The 27,583-nt window shown below is 45.6% G+C and overlaps 1 protein-coding gene across 6 annotated transcripts in view; it reads left to right on the top strand.

The window, feature by feature from the left end:
* The first annotated feature begins 311 nt into the window (after window positions 1–311).
* Window positions 312–27,583, top strand: part of LOC121540171 (palladin-like) — a 128,240-nt gene continuing 100,968 nt past the window's right edge. For all 6 annotated transcript variants that reach the window (XM_045207722.1, XM_045207726.1, XM_045207723.1 and 3 more), the window contains exons 1-2: window positions 312–487; window positions 11,538–12,620. In XM_045207722.1, coding sequence (XP_045063657.1) covers window positions 11,539–12,620 — 1,082 coding nt within the window. In that variant the 5' untranslated portion in view covers window positions 312–487; window position 11,538. The remainder of the gene's footprint in view (window positions 488–11,537; window positions 12,621–27,583) is intronic.

The raw sequence follows: 27,583 nt of genomic DNA on the forward strand, positions 1-27,583 counted from the left end.
AAGTGAAAAGACCCCCAGTTCCATGTGTCAGAGAGTGTGTGTATGTGTGAGTATTTCGTTCTGTGTGTAAAGTACTGTATATATTGTCATCAGTGGAAGTATTGCTCCCCTGTGGTTTTCTCATATACCCCCCTCCCTCTCTCTCTCTCTCTCTCTCTCTCTCTCTCTCTCTCTCTCTCTCTCTTTTTTTCTCATTATCTCTCTTCTTCTCTCTCTCAGCAGCATTCTGGCTGTGAAACCTGAGCCCGGGGCCAAATATAGCCCGACACAGTGAGCGGTCAGACACTGGGACAAATGGGACAGCAGGCCACTCTGGAGGCACCGCTCAAGTGGCCCTAGACCCGCTCACAGTGCTCCCACTCACTGCCCGACCAAGAAAAGCTACTCTGCTGGAAAGAGACGCTTCTGTCTTTCTCACACACAGATAATCTTAAGAGAAAACTGGAAACACTAGACTGGAACAATACCTTTGGACAAAAACTTTAAGGTAAGGCTGTTCTTTACTATTTCTTGTTGACAATATTAGTAGAATGTCCTGGAGATGTTGTTTCCTTCATTTTATAATGAAATGCTACTTATATCAGCAATCAAGAGATCCTTAGAACTTCCCACTGGGCACAAACGTCAATTCAACGTCTATTCCACATTGGAATAGGTAATTTCATTGACATGACGTGGAAACAACATTGATTTAACCAGTGTGTGCCCAGTGGGTTGTGATATTAGAAAGATGCTTAGAGAAAACTATAGATACATATTTACTGTCAGTGTATGTGGGGATATTCACTTTTGCATTTGAGATCCAGTTAGTGTCAGAACTGCAAGGGAAATGTGGTTCTTTTCACTCAATATTACCGTTACATTAAAGTACATTACAAAGTAAGGAATAAGTAAGTAGTTATTAAACAGTGACAGCCTAATTGACGTACTCTGTTCTATTCTGTCATTGACAGCATTTACAATGACCATTGGCAGTGGCCATTTACTTTTTGTCAATCAGTTCTAATATTTTAAAATATTCCCCATTCATAATGAGTCAATGTTGTATAGATTACTTATTTTCCACATGGAAAATAACTCTGAAGAGAATACTGTCCCTTGTGTGCCTGACTGTGAATACATATGTGTGTATGTATGTGTGTGCCCTGTGTATAGCTATACTATAGTGTGTGTGTTTAAAGGGGCCATTTTTCAGGGTGGAATTGTACTGCTGCTGTAAAACTTAGCCCAGGGGGATTAAAAATAACAACAGCTGGTCTCCTGGAAGCCATGGCAGGCAGAATGTCACACTCGTATATACCACACTGACACACAAACACACTCACTTTTATACAGACTAGCCTATTGCATACAAGTCTGTACAGTTCCATCATCTATAGTCATGGAGCTCACATGCAGATGTAGCCTACTGTACATAACACACATATACACCTATGATCTCAAGCACATGCTACATATGTATGATATGCACATACATCATGCTTCCACTTTTGTCTGACGTGTGTTCCAGACCACCTGTTTAGGAAGTGACAGAGCTATGCTTGAGATATTGATCACTGTCAGCGGAGAGATTCATAAATGTGTGGTATGACCAAAATAAACACTTTTCCTCTGTGAAGGTGCCTCTCTCTCTCTCTCTCTCTCTCTCTCTCTCTCTCTCTCTCTCTCTCTCTCTCTCTCTCTCTCTCTCTCTCTCTCTCTCTCTCTCTCTCTCTCTCTCTCTCTCTCTCTCTCTCTCTCTCTCTCTCTCTCTCTCTCTCTCTCTCTCTCTCTCTCTCTCTCTCTCTCTCTCTCTCTCTCTCTCTCTCTCTCTCTCTCTCTCTCTCTCTCTCTCTCTCTCTCTCTCTCTCTCTCTCTCTCTCTCTCTCTCTCTCTCTCTCTCTCTCTCTCTCTCTCTCTCTCTCTCTCTCTCTCTCCCTCTCTCTCTCTCTCTCTCTCTCTCTCTCTCTCTCTCTCTCTCTCTCTCTCTCTCTCTCTCTCTCTCTCTCCCTCTCTCTTGGTGAGGTCTACATACAGGTAACTGCCAAAATAATGGAAACACTTGAGTAAATGAGGGGTACAAAGTACAGTATTTCGAAAGCTGATGTTTCCACACAGGTGTGGTTCCTGAGTTAATTAAGCAACATCCCATCATGCTTAGGGTCATGTATAAAAATGCTGGGCAGGCCATTATTTTGGCTACCATGGCTATGCCTCCATAAGATGACAATGCCCCCATCCACAGGGCACGAGTGGTCACGTAATGGTTTGATGAGCATTAAAACGATGTAAACCATATGCCATGGCCGTGTCAGTCACTCAACCCAACTGAACACTTATGGGAGATTCTGGAGTGGAGCCAGTGACAGCGTTATGGAATTTCTCGTGGAAGAATGGTGCCACATCCCTCCAATAGAGTTCCAGACACTTGTAGAATCTATACCAAGATGTATTGAAGCTGTTCTGGCTCGTGGTGGCCCAACACCCTATTAAGTCACTTTATGTTGGTGTTTCCTTTATTTTGGCAGTTACCTGTATGTAAGGACAAAGCCTCTTTCAAAGATTACATGTGTGTGCGCACCAGGGTTTCTGTTTGCTGGTAATTGCCTGCTGTTGGCCATCAATAAAATGAAAAGCCGATAAATAAAATTGTTTCCTGCCAAATTGACCAGGAGAAAAAAACTATGATAGGCAGGCTATCAGCCCTTCACCCACCACTTTACAATGTGAGCTGGAGGCAGTATGAAAACATACTTCATTGTTTGAAACCTGGATGTTTTACTTCATATTATGAGGCATGTCTTACCATGCTTGAAAATACAACCATAGAAAGGTGGAAGCAATTATTTTATAAAGACTTCATAGGCAGCATGTGAGTTTCAAGTTTGGGGAAGCATACAATTGATCCTACTATTTTTACCGATCTGGGTGTCAGTTATGATTTTCATATGTGCATTTTCGTGGAACAGTTTCATTTCAATAATATAACGTTTTTGTTTCTCAAAGTCATTGTCATGTGGTTAATCATAAAAATTGTAATTAAAATGATACAAATATAAAAGTTAAACATTTTACAACCTCTGCCATATGGACACATTGATACACTGGCTAAATAGCCAAAATGAGCGCATGGAACTCAGAGATGGCCAATGCAGCCGTTAGTCTATAATTTCCATTGTCGACTATAGTAAAAATACATAATGCCAACAAATAAAAACTGTAGAAAATATAGCCTACTGATAGGTAAATTCAGATTCTTTCAATCACATTATTCTCTCTACTCAGCCTGTCTGTCTCATCTTCTATCTGTCTTGACTTGAGCTATTGCTAGTGAAGTGCAACATTGTATCAACTAGCCTATTCCGGGCCCTCAGAGTTTCCCGCGCCAGTAAGCTCGGGACAGACAGCTGTTTTTGTGCAAGGGAAAGGTATTTTATGATGTTTCCACTGGATTAACACTAACAGTCAAAAGTTTGGACACACCTACTCAGTCAAGGGTTTTTCTTTATTTTTACTATTTTCTTCATTGTAGAATAATAGTGAAGACATCAAAACTATGAAATAACACATATGGAATTATGTAGTAACCATCAAGCGCTATGATGAAACTGGCTCTCATGAGGACCGCCACAGGAATGGAAGACCCAGAGTTACCTCTGCTGCAGAGGATAAGTTCATTAGAGTTAGCAGCCTCAGAAATTGCAGCCCAAATAAATGCTTCACAGAGTTCAAGTAACAGACACATCTAAACATAAGCTGATCAGAGGGGACCGTGTGAATCAGGCCTTCATGGTCGAATTGTTGCAAAGAAACCACTACTAAAGCACACCAATAATAAGAAGAGACCTGCTTGGGCCAAGAAACATGAGCAATGGTCAGGAGTCCAAATTTGAGATTTTTGATTCCAACCGCCATGTCTTTGTGAGATGCGATGTGGGTGAACGGATGATTTCCGCATGTGTAGTTCCCACCGTAAAGCATGGAGGAGGAGGTGTTATGGTGTGGGGGTGCTTTGCTGGTGACACTGTCTGTGATTTATTTAGAATTCAAGGCACACTTAACCAGCATGCCTATCACAGCATTCTGCAGTGATACACCATCCCATCTGGTTTGGGCTTAGTGGGACTATCATTTGTTTTTCAACAAGACAATGACCCAACACACCTCCAGGCTGTGTAAGGGCTATTTTACCAAGAAGGAGAGTGATGGAGTGCTGCATCAGATGACCTGGCCTCCACAATCCCCCGAGCTCAACCCAATTGAAATGGATGGCAGAGTGAAGGAAAAGCAGCCAACAAGTGCTCAGCATATGTGGGAACTCCTTCAAGACCGTTGGAAAAGCATTCCAGGTGAAGCTGGTTGAGAGAATGCCAAGAGTGTGCAAAGCTGTCATCAAGGCAAAGGGTGGCTATTTGAAGAATCTCAAATATAAAATATATTCTGATTTGTTGAACACTTTTTTGGTTACTACATGATTTCATATGTGTTATTTCATAGTTTTGATGTCTTCACTATTATTCTACAATATAAAAAATAGTTTAAAAAATAAAGAGAAACCCTTGAATGAGTAGGTGTGTCCATACTTTTGACTGGTACTGTATGTGATCATCAGATGATGATATTTTTATCTTCCACACTGAGGCTTGGTGATTATCCAGTGGGAGATTGTTGGAAATATGTTTCAAATAGGCCTTCTATGAGGAACTATTACTATGAGGAACTATTAGGCTATCATTCGCAATGGATGTAAAAAAAAAAAAACAGACCTGGTTGGCTGACGTGAAGAAGGTGAGATGAAGACAAAATGACTGAGAAGATCAGCTTATTAGTGGTGGACCTGGTGACTAAGACAATCAGAAATCAAACATCCCCAAATGGGCTTGCCTACATTTGCGCGCGGCAGGCCAAGTAGCCTACTTCTATGCCTTATATGGAATACAGTACGACAAAAGGAGTCTGTATTGAAAACATACTCAGTCCTGGCCCTGGGGGACTGCCGTCCTGTGGGTTGTCACTCAGGCCTTGGCCTAACACACCTGAAACCAATAATGACTGTTTCACTAAGATCCTAAAGCTGAGTGGGGTGTGTTGGGTTGGGGTGCTGCAGGGTGGTGGACCCCTAGGGGCAGGATGGGACAGCCCAGCTATATTGTGTGCAAGTAAAAAGTGCTCTACAGTACTATTAGGCCGTATGAGATGTCTTATATGGAGGATGTGCTGTTTCTGTGTGTTAATTTACAGAATATGTAGGTGTTTCCAAACCTTTCCCTTGCAAAGTTTATTTTTTTTTAAAGGTGGGAAGGAAATTGTGTTGGGGAGAGAGTTGAGTTATTGACTAGAATGGTGGGGGTTGGGCTTGCAGGTGGCTCGGGCTGGCTGAAATTTGGTATAGAGGATGTCTTAATAAAGACAATCCAAAATTAAGTTTTTGTACTTCATTTTTTAGAGAATTGTTAATTATTGGTTAAAGGTGCAAAAAAAATATTGATTATTGAATTACCTTTGATCTAGTTCAGGCTTATCAATCACTTAAACATATTTAGTAATGATCTCTTACCTAGCTTGCTGACTGTGGGCACTTTTGTTTACCTTTTGTTGTTCTAAATAGAGACGGCTACAAGGGCCATGAAAATGTATGCACACACTACAGTGAGGGAAAAAAGTATTTGATCCCCTGCTGATTTTGTACGTTTGCCCACTGACAAAGACATGATCAGTCTATAATTTTAATGGTAGGTTTATTTGAACAGTGAGAGACAGAATAACAACCAAAAAATCCAGAAAAACACATGTCAAAAATGTTATAAATTTATTTGCATTTTAATGAGGGAAATACGTTTTTGACCCCTTCTGCAAAACATGACTTAGTACTTGGTGGCAAAACCCTTGTTGGCAATCACAGAGGTCAGACGTTTCTTGTAGTTGGCCACAAGGTTTGCACACATCTCAGGAGGGATTTTGTCCCACTCCTTTTTGCAGATCTTCTCCAAGTCATTAAGGTTTCGAGGCTGACGTTTGGCAACTCCAACCTTCAGCTCCCTCCACAGATTTTCAATGGGATTAAGTTCTGGAGACTGGTCTGAGGGAAATAAGTATTTGACACCCTCTCAATCAGAAAGATTTCTGGCTCCCAGGTGTCTTTTATACAGGTAACGAGCTGAGATTAGGAGCACACTCTTAAAGGGAGTGCTCCTAATCTCAGCTTGTTACCTGTATAAAAGACACCTGTCCACAGAAGCAATCAATCAATCAGATTCCAAACTCTCCACCATGGCCAAGACCAAAGAGCTCTCCAAGAATGTCAGGGACAAGATTGTAGACCTACACAAGGCTGGAATGGGCTACAAGACCATCGCCAAGCAGCTTGGTGAGAAGGTGACAACAGTTGGTGCGATTATTCGCAAATGGAAGAAACACAAAATAACTGTCAATCTCCCTCGGCCTGGGGCTCCATGCAAGATCTCACCTCGTGGAGTTGCAATAAACATGAGAACGGTGAGGAATCAGCCCAGAACTACACGGGAGGATCTTGTCAATGATCTCAAGGCAGCTGGGACCATAGTCACCAAGAAAACAATTGGTAAAACACTACGCCGTGAAGGACTGAAATCCTGCAGTGCCCGCAAGATCCCCCTGCTCAAGAAAGCACATATACAGGCCCGTCTGAAGTTTGCCAATGAACATCTGAATGATTAAGAGGAGAACTGGGTGAAAGTGTTGTGGTCAGATGAGACCAAAATCGAGCTCTTTGGCATCAACTCAACTCGCCGTGTTTGGAGGAGGAGGAATGCTGCCTATGACCCCAAGAACACCATCCCCACCGTCAAACATGGAGGTGGAAACATTATGCTTTGGGGGTGTTTTTCTGCTAAGGGGACAGGACAACTTCACTGCATCAAAGGGACGATGGATGGGGCCATGTACCATCAAATCTTGGATGAGAACCTCCTTCCCTCAGCCAGGGCATTGAAAATGGGTTGTGGATGGGTATTCCAGCATGACAATGACCCAAAACACACGGCCAAGGCAACAAAGGAGTGGCTCAAGAAGAAGCACATTAAGTTCCTGGAGTGGCCTAGCCAGTCTCCAGACCTTAATCCCATAGAACATCTGTGGAGGGAGCTGAAGGTTGAAGTTGCCAAACGTCAGCCTCGAAACCTTAATGACTTGGAGAAGATCTGCAAAGAGGAGTGGGACAAAATCCTTCCTGAGATGTGTGCAAACCTTGTGGCCAACTACAAGAAACGTCTGACCTCTGTGATTGCCAACAAGGGTTTTGCCTCCAAGTACTAAGTCATGTTTTGCAGAAGGGGTCAAATACTTATTTCCCTTCATTAAAATGCAAATAAATTTATAAAATTTTTGACATGCGTTTTTCTGGATTATTTTGTTGTTATTCTGTCTCTCTCTGTTCAAATAAACCTACCATTAAAATTATAGACTGATCATGTCTTTGTCAGTGGGCAAACGTACAAATCAGCAGGGGATCAAATACTTTTTTCCCTCACTGTAACTGTAAGTCGCTCTGGATAAGAACGTCTGCTAAATGACTAAAATGTAAAAAAATGTAATATTAAATAGTGTAGAAATGCAGGAAATGAGCTTTAGATGCCCTAAAGAAAACGCCAGGTTATGTCCACCCCACTTCTAAAACCAAAGTTTGATTCACCCTCTTTCTAAGTTTCTAACTGAGATTTTCATCTCTGTCATATAACCTACCGCTCGAATATTGTGCACTGTTTAGAATGGTGTTTTCCTTTTTTCCCACAAATTGCATTTTGGCAAATGTTTGAAAATGACGTTTTATTGGCTGCTTCATTACAGGAATTGCATATTTTGTTAAGATTAATTACCAAAATATATATGTGATTTCTGTCATTATGAGTGCCGTGTGTGGACACCCTAATGGGTTACACACCAAATGCATATACAGTGCATTTGGAAAGTATTCAGACCCCTTGACTTTTTTCACATTTTGTTACGTTACAGTCTTATTCTGAAATTGATTAAATTGTTTTTCCCCCACATCAATCTATACACAATACTCCATAATGACAAAGCAAAAACCGGTTTTTAGCAATGTTTGCACATTTATAAAAAATAAAAAACGGAAATATGACATTTACATAAGTATTCAGACCCTTTACTCAGTACTTTGTTGAGGCACCTTTGGCAGTGATTACAGCCTTGAGTGTTCTTGGGTATGACGCTACAAGCTTGGTACACCTGTATTTGGGGAGTTTCTCCCATTCTTCTCTGCAGATCCTCTCAAGCTCTGTCACGTTGGATGGGGAGCTGTTCTATCGGGTTCAAGTCTGGGCTCTGGCTGGGCTACTCAAGGACTTTCAGAGACTTGTCCCGAAGCCACTCCTGTGTTGTCTTGGCTGTGTGCTTAAGGTCGTTGTCCTGTTGGAAGGTGAACCATCGCCCCAGTCTGAGGTCCTGAGCGTTCTGGAGCAGGTTTTCATCAAGGATCTCTCTGTACTTTGAGTTCAATCTTGGTTTCATCAGACCAGAGAATCTTGTTTCTCATGGTCTGAGAGTCCTTTAGGTGCCTTTTGGCAAACTCCAAGCGGGCTGTCATGTGACTTTTACTAAGGAGTGGCTTCCATCTGGCCAATACCATAAAGGTCTGATTGGTGGAGTGCTGCAGAGATGGTTGTCCTTCTGGAAGGTTCTCCCATCTCCACAGAGGAACTCTAGAGCTCTGTCAGAGTGAACATCACCCGATTGCTCAGTTTGGCCGGGTGGCCAGCTCTAGGAAGAGTCTTGGTGATTCCAAACTTATTCTATTTAAGAATTATGGAGGCCACTGTATTCTTGGGGACCTTCAATTCTGCAGACATTTTTTTGTACCCTTCCCGAGATCTGTGCCTCGACACAATGCTGTCTCAGAGCTCTACAAACAATTCCTTCGACCTCATGGCTTGGTTTTTGCTCTGACATGCACTGTCAACTGTGGGACATTATATAGACAGGTGTGTGCCTTTCCAAATCATGTCCAATTAATTGAATTTACCACAGGTGGACTCCAATCAAGTTGTGGAAACATCTCAAGGATGATCAATGGAAACAGGATGCACCTGAGCTCAATTTCGAGTCTCATAGCAAAGGGTCTGAATACTTATGTAAATAAGGTATTTCTGTTTTTTATTTTTAATACATTTGCAAACATTTCTAAAAACCTGTTTACGCTTTGTCATTATGGGGTATTGTGTGTAGATTGATGAGGAAAAATAATAATTTCATCCAATTTAGAACAAGGCTGTAATGTAACAAAATGTGGAAAAAGTCAAGGGGTCTGAATATTTTCTGAATGCAATGTATCTGTCCTGTACATTTCTCAAATGGCCGGTAAATTAAAGGCTGTAACGTAACGAAATGTGGAAAAAGTCAAGGGGTCTGAATACTTTCCAAATGCAATGTATCTGTCCGGTATATTTCTCAAATGGCCGGTAAATTAAAATCTTCCCAGCGCCACATTTTCCTAATGGAAACCCACGTGTGGGTTTGTGTGTTTGTGCGGCTGGTGCTCTAGTTGATCTAGTCTTTTGCAGTGTACGGACAACACAACTAATTATAACAGAATTGTATGTTAACTTTCATACAGTGCCTTGCAAAAGTATTCATCCCCCTTGGCGTTTTTCCTATTTTGTTGCATTACAACCTGTAATTTAAATGGATTTTTATTTGGATTTTTCATGTAATGGACATACAAAAAATAGTCGAAATTGGTGAAGTGAAATAAAAAAATAACTTGTTTCAAACAATTCTACAAAATTAATAACGGAAAAGTGGTGCATGCATATGTATTCACCCCTTTGCTATGAAACCCCTAAATAAGATCTGGGGCAACCAATTACCTTCAGAAGTCACATAATTAGTTAAATAAAGTCCACCTGTGTGCAATCTAAGTGTCACATGATCTGTCACATGATCTCAGTATATATACACCTGTTCTGAAAGTCCCCAGAGTCTGCAACATCACTAAGCAAGGGGCACCACCAAGCAAGAGACACCATGAAGACCAAGGAGCTCTCCAAACAGGTCAGGGACAAAGTTGTGGAGAAGTGCAGATCAGGGTTGGGTTATAAAAAAATATCAGAAACTGAACATCCCACGGTGCACCATTAAATCCATTATTAAAAAATGGAAAGAATATGGCACCACAACAGACCTACCAAGAGAGGTCGCCCACCAAAACTCACGGACCAGGCAAGGAGAGCATTAATCAGAGAGGCAACAAAGAGACCAAAGATAACCCTGAAGGAGCTGCAAAGCTCCACAGCGGAGATTGGAGTATCTGTCCATAGGATCAGATCCGTAAAGCTGGGCTTTACGGAAGAGTGGCCAGAAAAAAGCCATTGCTTAAAGAAAAAAATAAGCAAACACGTTTGGTGTTCGCCAAAAGGCATGTGGGAGACTTCCCAAACATATGGAAGAAGATACTCTGGTCAGATGAGACTAAAATTGAGCTTTTTGGCCATCAAGGAAAACGCTATGTCTGGCGCAAACCCAACACCTCTCATCACCCCGAGAAGCATGGTGGTGGCAGCATCAAGCTGTGGGGATGTTTTTCATCGGCAGGGACTGGGAAACTGGTCAGAATTGAAGGAATGATGGATGGCGCTAAATACAGGGAAATTCTTGAGGGAAACCTGTTTCAGTCTTCCAGAGATTTGAGACTGGGACGGAGGTTCACCTTCCAGCAGGACAATGACCCTATGCATACTGCTAAAGCAAACTCAAGTGGTTTAAGGGGAAACATTTAAATGTTTTGGAATGGCCTAGTCAAAGCCCAGACCTCAATCCAATTGAGAATCTGTGGTATGACTTAAAGATTGCTGTACACCAGCGGAACTCATCCAACTTGAAGGAGCTGGAGCAGTTTTGCCTTAAAGAATGGGCAAAAATCCCAGTGGCTAGATGTGCCAAGCTTATAGAGATATACCCCAAGAGACTTGCAGCTGTAATTGCTGCAAAATGTGGCTCTACAAAGTATTGACTGTGGGGGGTTATTCCAGTTTTTTTTTGTGTCTTATTTCTTGTTTGTTTCACAATTTTTTTTATTTTGCATCTTCAACGTGGTAGGCATGTTGTGTAAATCAAATGATACAAACCCCCCAAATATCAATTTTAATTCCAGGTTGTAAGGCAACAAAATAGGAAAAATGCCAAGTGGGGTGAATACTTTCACAAGCCACTGTAACTCTATGCTTGCAGTGAATTGTTGCAGAGAGACAGAGACAGAGAAGAATAAGGAAGTGAGAGGAGAGTCAGGGAAATATACAGTTAGGGTGAGAATAGAGGGAGGGATGGTGACAAATGCCAGTCAAGTCTACTTTGTCCCCCGGAAAGCCCTTTGTTAATACCCACCAGCTGTGCCAAAAGAATGCTAGCCTGAGTCATCATGCAACTGAGCAACTGTTGGTTCGTGAGGGAGGGTGGGTTTATTTTATTCAGATGACTATGTACTGTGGATGTGTGTATTGTTTATTATTAGTGTCTTACTGTATCTACTGTGTAAACTGAATGTCATGTTTGTGTGTGTGTTTCAGGATGCAGGACGGGAGCTGGAATCAGTCCCCCCCCTCTCTGCTTATGAAGGATGGGCGTGGGGTTCTAGAGGGAGACGGGGGGGTGTTCTCGGAGGCTTCGTCTGATGGGGATCTGTACCTGGACTCTATGGCGGAGCTGGATGCCGGTGACGGGGACTTTCCAGACCTTACTGCCTTTCTCAGCCAAGACGAGATCAACCGCAGCCTGGACCTGGCCCGGGAGGCCTTCAGTGACGCAGAAGACCGGGTGGACCCTGTCTCCCCTATTCCCAGAACCCAGGAGCCAGCTCTCCACTACCTCCCCTCCCTTGCCCCCTTCAACACCACAGAATACCTGACCAAAAGCCCCAGCTTCCCCCATCAGACTAAAGTCTCCTCCCTGGATGACAGCCGCTCAGTCAAGGTCACCTCCAGCCAGAGTGTCCACCTCAGCAGGCCCATACAGGCCACCTTTGAAGCCACGGCCTCACCTGAGAAGTTTGTCTGCCACAAGAACATCACCCCAGTCTATAAACAGGACAAGCCCCGGCTGGTCCATGAGGGCTTGGAGCTGAATGAACGGGCTGCCTCAGCCACAGAGTTCTGCAGCCGTGCCGCCACCTTCATCGAGGAGCTGTCCTCCATCTTTAAAGGCTCCACCCGGCTGGAGCAACAGGGGGAGGAAGAATCCTCCTCTCCCGACAGCGGGTACCTGTCTCCTAAGACCCACCGGCCGCCCCCCCAGGGCTCTGCCTCTGTCCCTCCACAGCCTCTCATCCAACAGGGGGCGGCACAGCAGGGCCAGCCAGGCCTGGGTACCCAGCCAGCAAGCATGATGGGTGTAACGGGAGTGACAGGTGTCCCTCCACTGAGTGTGACGGGGGTGCCAGTTGTCTCTGGTCTGATGAGTGTGAATGAGTTGATGGGGGAGCAGCAGCACAGTGGAGCCCAGTTGATGGGGGAGCAGCACAGTGGAGCTCAGCGTGTAGATGGAGACCTGTCACTGCCACACTTCACCCAGAAGCTGAAGAGTCAAGAGGTGGCAGAGGGACACCCTATCAGACTGGAGTGCAGGGTAGCAGGAAACCCTCAGCCGCTGGCCAGGTAAGGAGACTGGTGCTTGGTGGAAGAATGCTTTGGTTGTGATCATATTGGTGATGAGTGATAACACATATTAGAATGAGACAGTTAACACCAGTGGCAGGGCACAAGAGGTGGTTCATTCATGTATGCATTATCAGTAAATATGACTACTGCGTGTTCTTCAACAACACACACACACATTCACTCATGTTTATTTATACGCTACTGTATATCTGTTTATCCTTTAATTGAGATCTCTAATGGTATGTGTTGCCCATGTGATGCAGTGGGTAAAGATTAGAACGCTGGCATCCTTCCTTCCGATACTGGAAAGTATAGTCACAGAAACTATATTTAGTGGTACAGTTCCAAGGCAGTTGATCATCTGGTTTGTCTGACACCAATGTCCTTCCCCCCTAAGGGAAGTGGATCCCCAGGGTGGAGACTTTTGAAAAGATCCCCCTCTGGAAACCAGTCAATTCAGACACACAGACTCCCCATTTGGTGACAAACACGTGGTAATGTTTGAGTTTTGTTCTGAGAGGATTTGGATGTATGGTGAAAAAGATCAAACTGAAACACTAGGGCACACATACTCACATAGAGTGGTGTCAGTGCTATGACAATCAGCCTTCAGTCAGAGATAGGGTTGCTGGCTATGGGAGTGGGAGATTGGGGGAACGGAAGGAGGTAGGAGTTGAGAGCTGTTGGGTGTCGACCTCCTTGGAACACTTGCTGTGTGGTTGGGAGAGTTGCACTGTGTGTAACCATAGAGTAACCAATAAGCCTTGCGACCAGGTGCTAGAGGAGGCGTTGTCAGGTCAGGGAGTTTCTGCCTGGGCGGTCGTTCTGCTCCTTTTGAAAATACAGCACCCCCTGGCTGTAGGGATTTGGATCAGTCCACCGGTAACCTAAAATGACAGATGGTGAGAGGCCTGGGGGCCGTGGTTCTGACATGGTTCTCTCCTGTCCTGCTGGGCTATAAGGAGCCTCTTCCTCTGCTGTATAAATAGTCTCCAGGCCAACAGGAGCCAGGCCCTGCGATGTTGTAAGCACTGTCATGACACAGCATTTTCCTTCTCCGCACTCTCCTACCTCTTCACCTCTCCACACCTTCTTGGGAAATATGAAGGAAGTAGTATAATGTTGTATTTCACCACTGGGAAACAGGAGACGGGAGACAGACATGGAGAGGGAGAGAGTGAAAGCGGGGGAGAGGCTAATACTGAGACTGCAATAGGCCTAGGTCTCAGATAATTTTGGTTTGTTTTGTGTTTTCCCTTACCTATATATAGTTTATTTGTGTGTGAATGTTGCTTGTATAATCTTGTGATTTTGACGTTTACAAGTCAGGAATTGTCTGAATTGTTCATGTAAGTCTGAGGTGTTGTTTACTCCAAGTCTTGGGGATCTGGATAGAACTTGGTTCACCCAGATGTTTTGTCACTTATCCTGCAGATACCCACTTGTGAGGCTTGACGTTGTGAGTCTTGAAGTTTTTGGTCTATTGACACTAGGTGGCACTATGGTATTTATCATTCAGAAAGATGTTGCACAATGTCTTCAGCGTCCCCAATGGAATCTGCACTATACCAAGTGACATCCCAGTAATAAATGAATATGTTGACAACATGTTGACATAGATGTGTAAGAACATCTACTGGTGTTAGTTTCACGTGTATTGAGAAATGTCAGGGGTTTTCCTCCAGAACATTCAGTCAACTGCTTTACTTGTGTTGTGTATATTTTGTGTGTTCTCCAGGTAAATGGATGGTGTAGCAGAGTAAACTCTATGGGGTTAGAATGCTGAGCTACAGCCTCTGAGTGGAGCTTTCATAAACAGTGTTCCTCTGCCCTTCATCCATCTCTCTCACCAGGACAGACACACAATAACACAGACTCCCTCTGGGACTGTTGTGTGGTAGAAAGTGAACAGCTCTTATCCTGGTAAGGACAATATGAGACAATGCTGTCAGGGAAATGTTGAGGACCAGAGATTCCATGTAAAATGAAGCACACTTCCCCTGAATCAATATTCTCAGTCCTGGGCTGGCCCTAGTTTTAATACACCATGACATGTAATCTACCCTCTGCCTTGCAATGCAACAACTCCTGACAATCCAACTGTAAGTAGCCTTGTATGAGCCGTAATGGCTCATAGGAGCAGGAGCCTATCTGTAGCATGAGGCAGCTTGATGTACAAGTACACCCCCTGAACAGGATGCTATTCTATTGCAGGGCTTCTATCTCCTTAATGCTGAGTGCCAAGCAGAGACGCATTGGGTCCCATTTCTACAGTCTTTGGTATGACTCGGCCAGCCTTACAATCTCAGGGTGGACACTCTAACCACAAGGCCACTGGGTGGTTAGAAGCATCATAATTCGAGCTGAATGCTACAGGACTCCATTACAATAGAGACAATGAATTCCAGGTGTGGAGAGTCATGCTATGTATGTAAACATTGGGTTTGGCATAGCAGACAGTGTATATTGCCCCCCAGGCCTTGTAGGTGCTGTATAGGGGTTTACTTACACAGGCCAAGTGGGGTCTGCGTGTGTGTGTGTGAGGATTTTAAGGATGAAGATTCCTCCCTGTTTGTGCGTGTGTGTCTGTCACCGTCACATCTGTTCCCTGGGGTTTTACCCCAGGAGCTTGCAGAGGGTTTGGGTTTTGGGAATTACCCGGTAATGTGATATCTAGGGTGATTTACTGCGGTAAGGTACCGCAGGGAGGCTTTGATTCACAATTTCAGGAACAGTAATCAACTGCTGCCTCCCCAGCCAGGAGCAAAGGGTCAAAACAATTCATCTAGATTTTACAGAATGATCAACATTCCTAGCCTACATTTCCCTTGCTATTTAATTGGAACATTTTAACAATGACCTATAAATGAACATCATATGTAATGTGTTTATTTTAGTTGCACATTATCTCCATGGAAGCCCTCCATAAAAACGTGTCTGTAGAGATAGCCTCAGTAATATGGACATGGTTTATTATTTGTCATAGCAAGGTCTTAGGAAGGGTCATGGGTCATGGCTCTAACTCCTTGGTCAATCACATCAACCTGCTAATCTTATCAAATGAGATACCAGCACAGATACTAAATAGATAGCTTTTCCTTCCTGCCCCCCTTATCGCTTTATGTACACGTGATGTACATAAATTGATTAAATCGTTTTTTTACCTCATCAATCCACACACAATACCCCATAATGACAAAGCAAAAACAGTTTTTTTTTGAAAAAAACTGGAAATATCACATTTACATCACATTCAGACCCTTTACTCAGTACTTTGTTGAAGCACCTTTGGAAGCGATTACAGCCTAGAGTCTTCTTGGGTGTATGACGCTACAAGCTTGGAGTTTCTCCCATTCTTCTCTGCAGATCCACTCAAGCTCTGTCAGGTTGGATGGGGAGCATGTTCGATCGGGTTCAAGTTCGGGCTCTGGCTGGGCTACTCAAGGACATTCAGAGACTTGTCCCGAATCCACTCCTGTGTTGTCTTGGCTGTGTGCTTAGGGTCGTAGTCCTGTTGGAAGGTGAACCTTCACCCCAGTCTGAGGTCCTGAGCGCTCTGGAGCAGGTTTTCATCAAGGATCTCTCTGTACTTTGCTCCGTTCATCTTTCCCTCGATCCTGACTAGTCTCCCAGTCCCTGCCGCTGAAAAACATCCCCACAACATGATGCTGCCACCACCATGCTTCACCGTAGAGATGGTGCCAGGTTTCCTGAAAATCTTGTTTCTCATGGTCTGAGAGTCTATAAGTGCCTTTTGGCAGTGCTGCAGAGATGGTTGTCCTTCTCCACAGAGGAACTCTGGAGCTCTGTCAGAGTGACCATCGGGTTCTTGGTCACCTCCCAGACAAAGGCCCTTCTCCCCCGATTGCTCAGTTTGGCCAGCCAGCCAGCTCTAGGAAGAGTATTGGTGGTTCCAAACTTCTTCCATTGAAGAATGATGGAGGCCACTGTGTTCTTGGGGACCTTCAATGCTGCAGAATTGTTTTTGTACCCTTCCCCAGATCTGTGCCTCGACACAATCCTGTCTCGGAGCTCTACGGACAATTTCTTCGACCTCATGGCTTGGTTTTTGCTCTGACATGCACTGTCAACTGTGGGACCTTATATAGACAGGTGTCTGCCTTTCCAAATCATGTCCAATCAATTGAATTTACCACAGGTGGACTCCAATCAAGTTGTAGAAACATCTCAAGGATGATCAATGGAAGCAGGATGCACCTGAGCTCAATTTCGAGTCTCATAGCAAAGGGTCTGAATACTTATGTAAATAAGGTATTTCTGTTTTTTATTTGTAATAAATTAGCAAAAATGTCTAAAAACCTGTTTTTGCTTTGTCATTATGGAGTATTGTGTGTAGTTGATGAGGATTTTATTTTATTTAATTCATTTTAGAATAAGACTGTAACGTAACAAAATGTGGAAAAGGTCAAGGGGTCTGAATACTTTCCGAATGCACTGTATATGTACTGTATCTGTGTGTGTGGATGGATGTGGGTCTCCAAGATAATCTTCATTGGACTGTTCACTACCCTATAGCACACATGTACAGTGAGGGAAAAAAGTATTTGATCCCCTGCTGATTTTGTACGTTTGCCTACTGACAAAGACATGATCAGTCTATAATTTTAATGGTAGGTTTATTTGAACAGTGAGAGACAGAATAACAACCAAAAAATCCAGGAAAACGCATGTCAAAAATGTTATAAATTGATTAGCATTTTAATGAGGGAAATAAGTATTTGACTCCTCTGCAAAACATGACTTAGTACTTGGTGGCAAAACCCTTGTTGGCAATCACAGAGGTCAGACGTTTCTTGTAGTTGGCCACCAGGTTTGCACACATCTCAGGAGGGATTTTGTCCCACTCCTCTTTGCAGATCTTCTCCAAGTCATTAAGGTTTCGAGGCTGACGTTTGGCAACTCCAACCTAAAGCTCCCTCCACAGATTTTCAATGGGATTAAGGTCTGGAGACTGGCTAGGCAACTCCAGGACCTTAATGTGCTTCTTCTTGAGCCACTCCTTTGTTGCCTTGGCCGTGTGTTTTGGGTCATTGTCATGCTGGAATACCCATCCACGACCCATTTTCAATGCCCTGGCTGAGGGAAGGAGGTTCTCACCCAAGATTTGACGGTACATAGCCCCGTCCATCGTCCCTTTGATGCGGTGAAGTTGTCCTGTCCCCTTAGCAGAAAAACACCCCAAAGCATAATGTTTCCACCTCCATGTTTGACGGTGGGGATGGTGTTCTTGGGGTCATAGGCAGCATTCCTCCTCCTCCAAACACGGCGAGTTGTGTTGATGCCAAAGAGCTCAATTTTGCTCTCATCTGACCACAACACTTTCACCCAGTTCTCCTCTGAATCGTTCAGATGTTCATTGGCAAACTTCAGACGGGCCTGTATATGTGCTTTCTTGAGCAGGGGGACCTTGCGGGTGCTGCAGGATTTCAGTCCTTCACGGCGTAGTGTGTTACCAATTGTTTTCTTGGTGACTATGGTCCCAGCTGCCTTGAGATCATTGACAAGATCCTCCCGTGTAGATCTGGGCTGATTCCTCTCCGTTCTCATGATCATTGCAACTTCACGAGGTGAGATCTTGCATGGAGCCCCAGGCCGAGGGAGATTGACAGTTATTTTGTGTTTCTTCCATTTGCGAATAATCGCACCAACTGTTGTCACCTTCTCACCAAGCTGCTTGGCGATGGTCTTGTAGCCCATTCCAGCCTTGTGTAGGTCTACAATCTTGTCCCTGACATCCTTGGAGAGCTCTTTGGTCTTGGCCATGGTGGAGAGTTTGGAATCTGATTGATTGATTGCTTCTGTGGACAGGTGTCTTTTATACAGGTAACAAGCTGAGATTAGGAGCACTCCCTTTAAGAGTGTGCTCCTAATCTCAGCTCGTTACCTGTATAAAAGACACCTGGGAGCCAGAAATCTTTCTGATTGAGAGGGGGTCAAATACTTATTTCCCTCATTAAAATGCAAATCAATTTATAACATTTTTGACATGCGTTTTTCTGGATTTTGTTGTTGTTATTCTGTCTCTCACTGTTCAAATAAACCTACCATTCAAATTATAGACTGATCATTTCTTTGTCAGTGGGCAAGCGTACAAAATCAGCAGGGGATCAAATACTATGTGCTCCAGAGGATAGCTATTATTTTCCCTACCCTTTGTTCCTCATTAGCCTAATTTCAATGGCTAATTGTCTCTACTGTGAGTGTGTTCTCATATACATGTATGTGTGGGTGTGTGTGGGGTTGGTGTGTGTGTGTGTGTGTTGTTGGTGTGTGTGTGTGTGTGTGTGTGTGTGTGTGTGTGGTGTTGGTGTGTGTGTGTGTGTGTGTGTTTGTGTTTTTATCTTCCTTTACTTCCCACCAGTCTGTCTTTAATGGTTGCTCCCCATTTTAACAGTCATTTTCTCTGGGCAGGGGCTTTGATGAGGTTGCCAGGTCTTTGCAGGAGATCCCCCTCCTCACCTCTAAAAATGCCTTTTGCACATTCACTCTCAGGGTAATGAGTTGGTGATGAGGTAGTAGTGCCAACATTTGACATGCCCACTGGGACAGGCATTCCTGGTGGCTGGGCACGGTCTCCCGTGGTCGTGGGCGACTGCAGTTGTCTGTGGTCTTGGTGGGAGAGTCCTACTGTCCCCGAGTGCCTGGTATTTCTCACTGTACACTCCGGCTCCTCAAACACACTGGTTTATACTGAGAGAGAGGCCTGTTTGGCATCAGGGCGTGTGTGTGTGTCTGTGTGTATGTTTGTGTGTGTGTGTGTGTGTGTGTTTGTGTGTGTGTGTCGGGGACACCTCCTCTAAAGGTCTGGTTATATTAGGTTATATTAGCAGCAGTGTTGTTTTTGAATGCCTTTCCCAGAGAGAGATGAGGCATAACTGTATGTTCAGAAGAGTAGAAGAGAATCCATCTTTAATTGTTGTGTGTTGGATGTGTTGTTTAAGGCTTTCTGTGTAATGTTCTTTCTTGTCATCACCATAACTGCTTGCCGTACAAAGCATTTTCTAAACTGGTCTTGGAGTAGAGAGACAGTAGTGAGACGTAGAAGGAGACAGCTGTGGAAAACAGCCTTGGCTGCATGCGATAAACCAAACAAACACAGAGGAAACTTGAGGAAGATGAGAAGCTAGAGAGGAATTTTGCGATGAAATCCAAACAAGGCAGCGTTTCCAACACCGGGAGCACACGCCATTCGCTACGCTGATGTTGGAATTTGTCATCAAATATAGGTTTCTTGTTTAAATTAAAAGTTCCCATTTTGTACAGACTATGTTTACTCACACATGCCTAAAAAATGTAACAGATGACTGAGCTACAACTGTAATCCACATCAGTTATATCATATGTTAACATAGGGCTTTGGTCCTCATCCTCATATATTGAAACAACTGGAAAGACATGGGTAGATTTGAGATTTAAACGAGAAAAGAGAGAGTGAGAGAGAGAGGGGGTAAAGAAGATGTTGGCAGAGTGTGATGTTGCTGTACTAGTAAAGAGAGAGTGAGAGAGGGGGGGTAAAGGAGATGTTGGCAGAGTGGGATGTTGCTGTACTAGTAAAGAGAGAGTGTGAGAGAGAGGGGGGGTAAAGAAGATGTTGGCAGAGTGTGATGTTGCTGTACTAGTAAAGAGAGAGTGAGAGAGGGGGGGTAAAGGAGATGTTGGCAGAGTGGGATGTTGCTGTACTAGTAAAGAGAGAGTGTGAGAGAGAGTGGGGGTAAAGGAGATGTTGGCAGAGTGTGATGTTGCTGTACTATTAAAGAGAGAGTGTGAGAGAGAGGGGGGTAAAGGAGATGTTGGCAGAGTGTGATGTTGCTGTACTAGTAAAGAGAGAGTGTGAGAGAGAGTGGGGGTAAAGGAGATGTTGGCAGAGTGTGATGTTGCTGTACTATTAAAGAGAGAGTGTGTTATGATTTAACTGGATAAGAACCCAAATGCAGACAAGTACACCAAGCCAGAGAAGTTTTAACAGGTTTATTTACAATGTTCAAAGTCCAGGTTTCCAAATATATGGGAAGAGCAAGTCCAGGTACAGGGAGGGTAACAGATCCAGATCAGGGCAGGTGTGGTACCGTAATGTCCTAGTGTCCGTGGTGAGTCCAAAAGAGAGGTCCGGTAATGGAGAGCAGGATGGTGGTGGCAGGAGTGAAGCGGAGGCAGGAGTCAGGTTCCAAATATATGGTCGTCTTGACTATGATCTGACGATGAGTGGTAAGTTTGACCGGGTCTTAAAGGCTGAGGTGATATGGTGAATGAGCTGCAGCTGGAACCCTGACTCCCGCACACCAGACCTCACTCCTGCAATCAAGGACAGACAGAGGGGAGGGAGAGAGCAGAGAGAGCTACCTATCAGCAGTAGGCCTAACAGTACCCCCCTCTACGGACGCCACCTGGCGGCCGACGGGGTTTATCGGGATGTAACCTATGAAACTCTCGGACCAGATCAGGATCCACAATGAAGCTCCTGGGCACCCAGGAACGTTCCTCGGGACCATAACCCTCCCAATCCACCAGGTACTGGAAACCACGACCTCGGCGGCGAACATCCAGAAGTCGCCGGACAGTGTAGACCGGACCCCCACCCACGATCTTGGGCGGAGGAGGGGGACGAGAGGGCGGGCACAAAGGGCTAACCGACACAGGCTTAATCTGGGAAACATGAAAGGTGGAATGAACCCGTAGGGAGGCAGGAAGCTGTAGCTTAACCGCGCAGGGGTTAACAATAGACAGTATCTTGAACGGTCCTATAAAACGAGGCGCCATCTTCTTAGACTCCACCTTCAATGGAAGGTCCCGTGACTTCAGCCATACCTCTTGACCAGGAGAGTAACCGGGAGCCTGGGACCGGTGACGGTTGGCTTGCCTCTGCATGTACGCCGAAGCTCGGGACAGAGCTACCCTGGCCTTCCTCCAGACCTTGAAGCAGCGGCGCATGTGGGACTGCACCGAGGGTACCGCAAGTTCCCTCTCTTGGGAAGGGAACAGGGAGGTTGATAACCCAGAGCACACAGAAAAGGAGACAAACCAGAGGAAGCGTTAGTCAAGGTGTTATGAGCATATTCCACCCAGGGGAGCATGGAGCTCCATGACCCAGGGTTAGACCCAGTGACACAGCGAAGAGCGGTCTCCATCTCCTGGTTCGCTCTCTCGGCTTGCCCGTTGGTCTGGGGGTGATATCCAGAGGACAGGCTGGATGTAATGCCCAAAGCTTTACAGAAAGCTTTCCACACCTGGGAGACAAACTGGGGACCCCTGTCAGAGACAATATCCGTGGGTAGACCATGAGAGCGGAACACATGTTCAACCAAAATATCAGCCGTCTCTCTGGCAGTGGGCAGTTTAGGTAGGGCCAAAAAATGAGCGAACTTAGAAAAACGATCAATCACCGTAAGAATGACAGTCTTACCAGATGAGGGGGGAAGTCCAGTGACAAAATCCATAGCGATATGCGACCAGGGCCGGCTGGGTATAGGTAGAGGTCGTAGATGACCAGCGCTGGCCTGGGTGGAGTTTTTACTTCGTGCACATACCGTACAAGCAGCAATGAAGGCTCGAGTGTCCGCCTCCATCGTCCGCCCACCAGAACTTCCGTCGCACAAAGTCAAGGGTCCGCGAAACTCCAGGGTGACAGGTAAGGGGAGACGAGTGAGCCCACTGAAGTACCTGGGAGCGAGCAGACTCAGGGACAAACATCCGGTTAGGAGGACCCCTCCCAGGGTCAGCTTGATGATGTTGAGCCTGTCTAACAATCCCCTCGATGTCACATGTGATGACTGCAATACTGCAGGTAGGAGGCAAAATGGGTTCAGGGTTACTACCAGTATCAACAGCCGAATGAACACGAGACAGGGCGTCAGGCTTGACGTTGCGTGACCCAGGACGGTAAGACAGAGAAAAATTGAATCTCCCAAAAAATAGTGCCCACCTGGCTTGACGGGGTTGAGCTGCTTCGCTGACTGGAGGTAAGCCAGATTCTTATGATCCGTCCAAACGATGAAGGGTTGTTCCGCCCCTCTCCAACCAATGTCGCCACTCCTCGAGAGCCAGCTTAACGGCGAGCAGTTCACGATTTCCAACATCATAATTCCTCTCTGCCTGAGAAAGTTTCCTTGAGAGAAAAGCACAGGGATGCAGTTTGTTATCTTCAGGAGAACGTTGTGACAACACTGCACCTACCCCAGTGTCGGATGCATCCACCTCCACGACAAACTGGCGGTCGGGGTCCGGCTGCATCAGAATGGGAGCCGAGGCGAAGCGATGTTTCAGTTCTTCGAACGCTGATTCGGCCCCCTTCATTCCAAGCGAACGGTCGTGAGATGGAGGTGAGAGCGGTGAGTGGCGCCGCAATGCGGCTGTAGTCCTTGATGAACCTCCTATAGAAGTTCGCAAACCCCAGGAATCGTTGAAGTTGTTTGCGGGTAGAGGGAGCTGGCCAGTCCGTGACAGCAGAGATCTTAGCTGGGTCCATCCGCAGCTCCCCCTGAGCTATGATGTAACCCAAAAAGAGGTCTCAGACACATGAAATTCACATTTCTCCATCTTCACAAACAGTTTGTTCTCCAACAACCTTTGCAACACCTGGCGCACATGCAGTTCATGTTCCTGGGAGGACTCTGAGAAAATCAAGATATCATCCAGATAGACAAAAACTAACCGATTCAACATGTCCCGAAGGACATCATTGACTAGTGCCTGAAAAACAGCAGGGGCATTAGACAACCCAAAAGGCATAACCCGATACTCAAAATGTCCCAAGGGTGTGTTGAAGGCAGTCTTCCATTCATCACCCTTACGAATGCGCACCAGGTGATACGCATTTCGTAGATCCAGTTTCGTAAAGATGGTAGCACCATGAAGGAGGGGAAAAGCAGAATTAATCAAAGGCAGAGAATACTTGTTCTTAATGGTGATGTTGTTAAGTCCACGGTAATCAATACAGGGTCTGAGGGTCTTATCCTTCTTAGCAACAAAAAAGAATCCCGCTCCTACAGGTGACGAGGAAGGACGCATAATACCTGCCGCCAAGGAGTCCCGAATGTAGTTCTCCATAGCCTCCGTCTCCGGCCGGGAGAGATTGTACAGGCGACTGCTGGGGAGCGGGGCTCCTGGCTGGAGGTCAATGGCGCAGTCGTAAGGCCGGTGAGGAGGAAGAGAAGTAGCTCTGTGTTTGCAGAAAACGGATGCCAGGTCATGATACACGTCAGGAACAGCAGAAAGATCCATGGACTCCAGTGGAGGTTGAGGCACAGTACTGGCAGGAGTCTGAGCAGAACACAAACAATTCACATGACAAAATGTGCTCCATGAAACAATGCTACCTGTCACCCAATCAATGTGTGGATTGTGTTTTATGAGCCAGGGGATACCAAGGACCAGGGGAGTCTGTGGGCAGTCGATAATATGGAATTGAATGTTCTCCTGATGATTTCCCGACACTCTAAGACAAACAGGAACAGTCTGATGGGTAATGCGGGTCAACAATTGTCCATTTAGACCCTTAGCCTGCAGCGGACAGTCCATAGGAACAGTCTCCAAATCCATTTGTTGAGCCCACTCTCTATCCAAAAAGCTTTTGTCGGCACCAGAGTCAATCAGCGCACTAACAGAGAAATTCTGGGACTGCCACTGGAGGGATGCCTGGAGCAGAATGCGGGGAGAAGAGGAAGAATCCGCTGCTCGGCTCATCAAAACTTCTCCCATTAATGATGAGCCGGCCCTTTTCCCGGACGAACTGGGCAGGAAGGAACGAAATGACCAGCTTCTCCACAATACAGGCAGACCCGAGCCTGAATACGACGTGCACGCTCCTCTGAGGACAACCGTGCACGACCCACCTCCATGGCTTCGGGTTCAGTGCTCCTCGTATCGACTCGGGAAGACACGGCTCTCTCCGTAGGGACGATGCAGGGAGGAGTTTGTTGATGACAGACAGGTTGCTTGGAACTAACACTCCTCTCCCGGCGGCGCTCCCGAATCCGATTATCCAACCTGATAGTGAGTGAAATAAGATTATCCAGCGTAGGCGATTCATCATATGACACCAATTCATCTTTTAAGGTCTCAGACAAAGCATTGATGAACACTCCTTGTAATGCCTCGTCATTCCAACCACTCACTGCTGCTAAAGTCCGAAACTCCACTGCCATCTCCGCCACACTACGAGCCCCCTGCCGAAGAGAAAACAGCCGTTTCGCAGCCTCCTTGCCTCGTACGGGGTGGTCAAAAACCTTCCTCATCTCCGTGGTGAAGGCAACGTAAGCGTTGCAAATGTCCGACTGACTCTCCCAGACCGCGGATCCCCAGGCACGAAGCGGAACCGCTAGTAGAGTTGATAAGGTAGGCAATACGGGCTCTTTCTGAGGCGTAGGTGAGGGGCTGTTGTTCAAACACTAACGAGCATTGAGTCAAAAAAATCGCCACAGGTTCCCATGTTCCCGTCATAGCGCTCTGGAGCAGGAACAAAAGGCTCTCTGATCTGGGCTGAAGGGGTAGTAAGGGCAGATACTTGATTGGAGAGTAATTGAACCTGATTAAGCAGCACCTGACTGTCCTCAGCAATCGTTTTAAACAGGGTATCATGTTGGCCAAGTAAAATGCCCTGATTGGCTATGGCAGTCCAAATTTGAGTGCACTCTGGGGTGGTATCCGAGCTACTGTCTGCTGGGTTCATGTTGGTCAGATCATACTGTTATGATTTAACTGGATAAGAACCCAAATGCAGACAAGTACACCAAGCCAGAGAAGTTTTAACAGGTTTATTTACAATGTTCAAAGTCCAGGTTTCCAAATATATGGGAAGAGCAAGTCCAGGTACAGGGAGGGTAACAGATCCAGATCAGGGCAGGTGTGGTACCGTAATGTCCTAGTGTCCGTGGTGAGTCCAAAAGAGAGGTCCGGTAATGGAGAGCAGGATGGTGGTGGCAGGAGTGAAGCGGAGGCAGGAGTCAGGTTCCAAATATATGGTCGTCTTGACTATGATCTGACGATGAGTGGTAAGTTTGACCGGGTCTTAAAGGCTGAGGTGATATGGTGAATGAGCTGCAGCTGGAACCCTGACTCCCGCACACCAGACCTCACTCCTGCAATCAAGGACAGACAGAGGGGAGGGAGAGAGCAGAGAGAGCTACCTATCAGCAGTAGGCCTAACAGAGTGTGAGAGAGAGTGGGGGTAAAGGAGATGTTGGCAGAGTGTGATGTTGCTGTACTATTAAAGAGAGAGTGTGAGAGAGAGGGGGGGTAAAGGAGATGTTGGCAGAGTGTGATGTTGCTGTACTATTAAAGAGAGAGTGTGGGGGGGGGGGTAAAGGAGATGTTGACATAGTGTGATGTTGCTGTACTATTAAAGAGAGAGTGTGGGGGGGGGGGGTAAAGGAGATGTTGACATAGTGTGATGTTGCTGTACTATTAAAGAGATACATTAGCTAGCTCTTCCTCTTTCTTTCCGTTTAACAACAGCCATAGCATGAGGTCATAGCAGCCAGCCGACCCGACCTATTACTGACTCATGACGTAGTGGGACTGTAACGCTGCTGCTGACTATTTGGCCTATTTTAGCAGGGCCGTAATCTCCCTCATGGGCCCGTTTCATCTCCATGGGAGGAGCACTAGCTGGCATTTTCATACCTTTTGTTAGCGGTGAATGATGTCATATTATAGTTCTCAATAATGACAGAGCTCAGGATTCAGGGGATGATCCTTAATGTATGTGTGTTGTGTGTGTAGTGGGGTCAGTAATGATAGAACAGGAGTTGAGGTCTGGGGTGTGTGCGTGTGTGCGTGTGCGTGTGTGTGTGTGTGTGTGTGTGTGTGTGTGTGTGTGTGTGTGTGTGTGTGTGTGTGTGTGTGTGTGTGTGTGTGTGTGTGTATGTGTGTGTGTGCATGCATTGCTTTACCTTCATGTACAGTCGTGGTCAAAAGTTTTGAGAATGACACAAGTATTGGTCTTCACAAAGTTTGCTGCTTCAGTGTTTTTAGATATTTTTGTCAGATGTTACTATGGTATACTGAAGTATAATTACAAGCATTCCATAAGTGTCAAAGGCTTTTATTGACAATTACATTAAGTTTATGCAAAGAGTCAATATTTGCAGTGTTGACCCTTCTTTTTCAAGACCTCTGCAATCCACCCTGGCATGCTGTCAATTAACTTCTGGGCCACATCCTGACTGATGGCAGCCCATTCTTGCATAATGTCACGCTCTGGCTCCGGGACTTTGTGTGTTGAGCCAGGGTGTGTTCGTTTCGTGGTGTTTTGTTTGGTTGGGTGGTTCTATGTGTTGTATTTCTTTGTTGGGTTCAATGACTCCCAATCGGAGGTAACGAGTGTCAGCTGTCGGCTCGTTATCTCTGATTGGGAGCCATATTTATCTGTATGTTTTCCTGTGGGTGTTGTGGGTTTTTGTTCCAGGTTCAGTCTTTGTCACTGTTGGACTTCACTATCGTCTTTTGTTTTGTATTTACGTGCTTTACTCATTAAAGTCATCATGTTCACTCAACGCGCTGCGTATTGGTCTGCTCCCTTTCAAGACGGTCGTGACAGAAAAACCCACCATAAAAGGACCAAGCAGCGTGTCCAGGAGCAAAGAGACTGGACATGGGAGGAGGCGCCTGGTAAGGAGATCGAGAGGCTGGCGATGGCCCAGGTGGGCAAATCGTGGTCCTGGGAGGACATGCTCGGGGGCAAGGGACCTTGGGGGAAGATCAAGGCCCTGGCGAGAGAGGAGCAACGGCGTCAGCAGGGTCATCGTTGGAAGGACGAGAGGCAACCCTAAAAAAGTTTTTGGGGGGGCACATGGCTTGGGCGTCTGGGCAGCAGGAGGCTGCCACAGGGAGACGTGGAGAGAAGGCTATCGGATTACGGGAGCCATTGGCGAGTAGAGGAAGGGAAGTTGTTGCGGCACGGCGTGAGAGACTGATGTGTGTTACCAGTCCGGTCCGGCCCGTTC

Source organism: Coregonus clupeaformis, chromosome 26 (assembly GCF_020615455.1).
Source record: "Coregonus clupeaformis isolate EN_2021a chromosome 26, ASM2061545v1, whole genome shotgun sequence".
In the NCBI taxonomy this organism is placed as follows: Eukaryota; Metazoa; Chordata; class Actinopteri; order Salmoniformes; family Salmonidae; genus Coregonus; species Coregonus clupeaformis.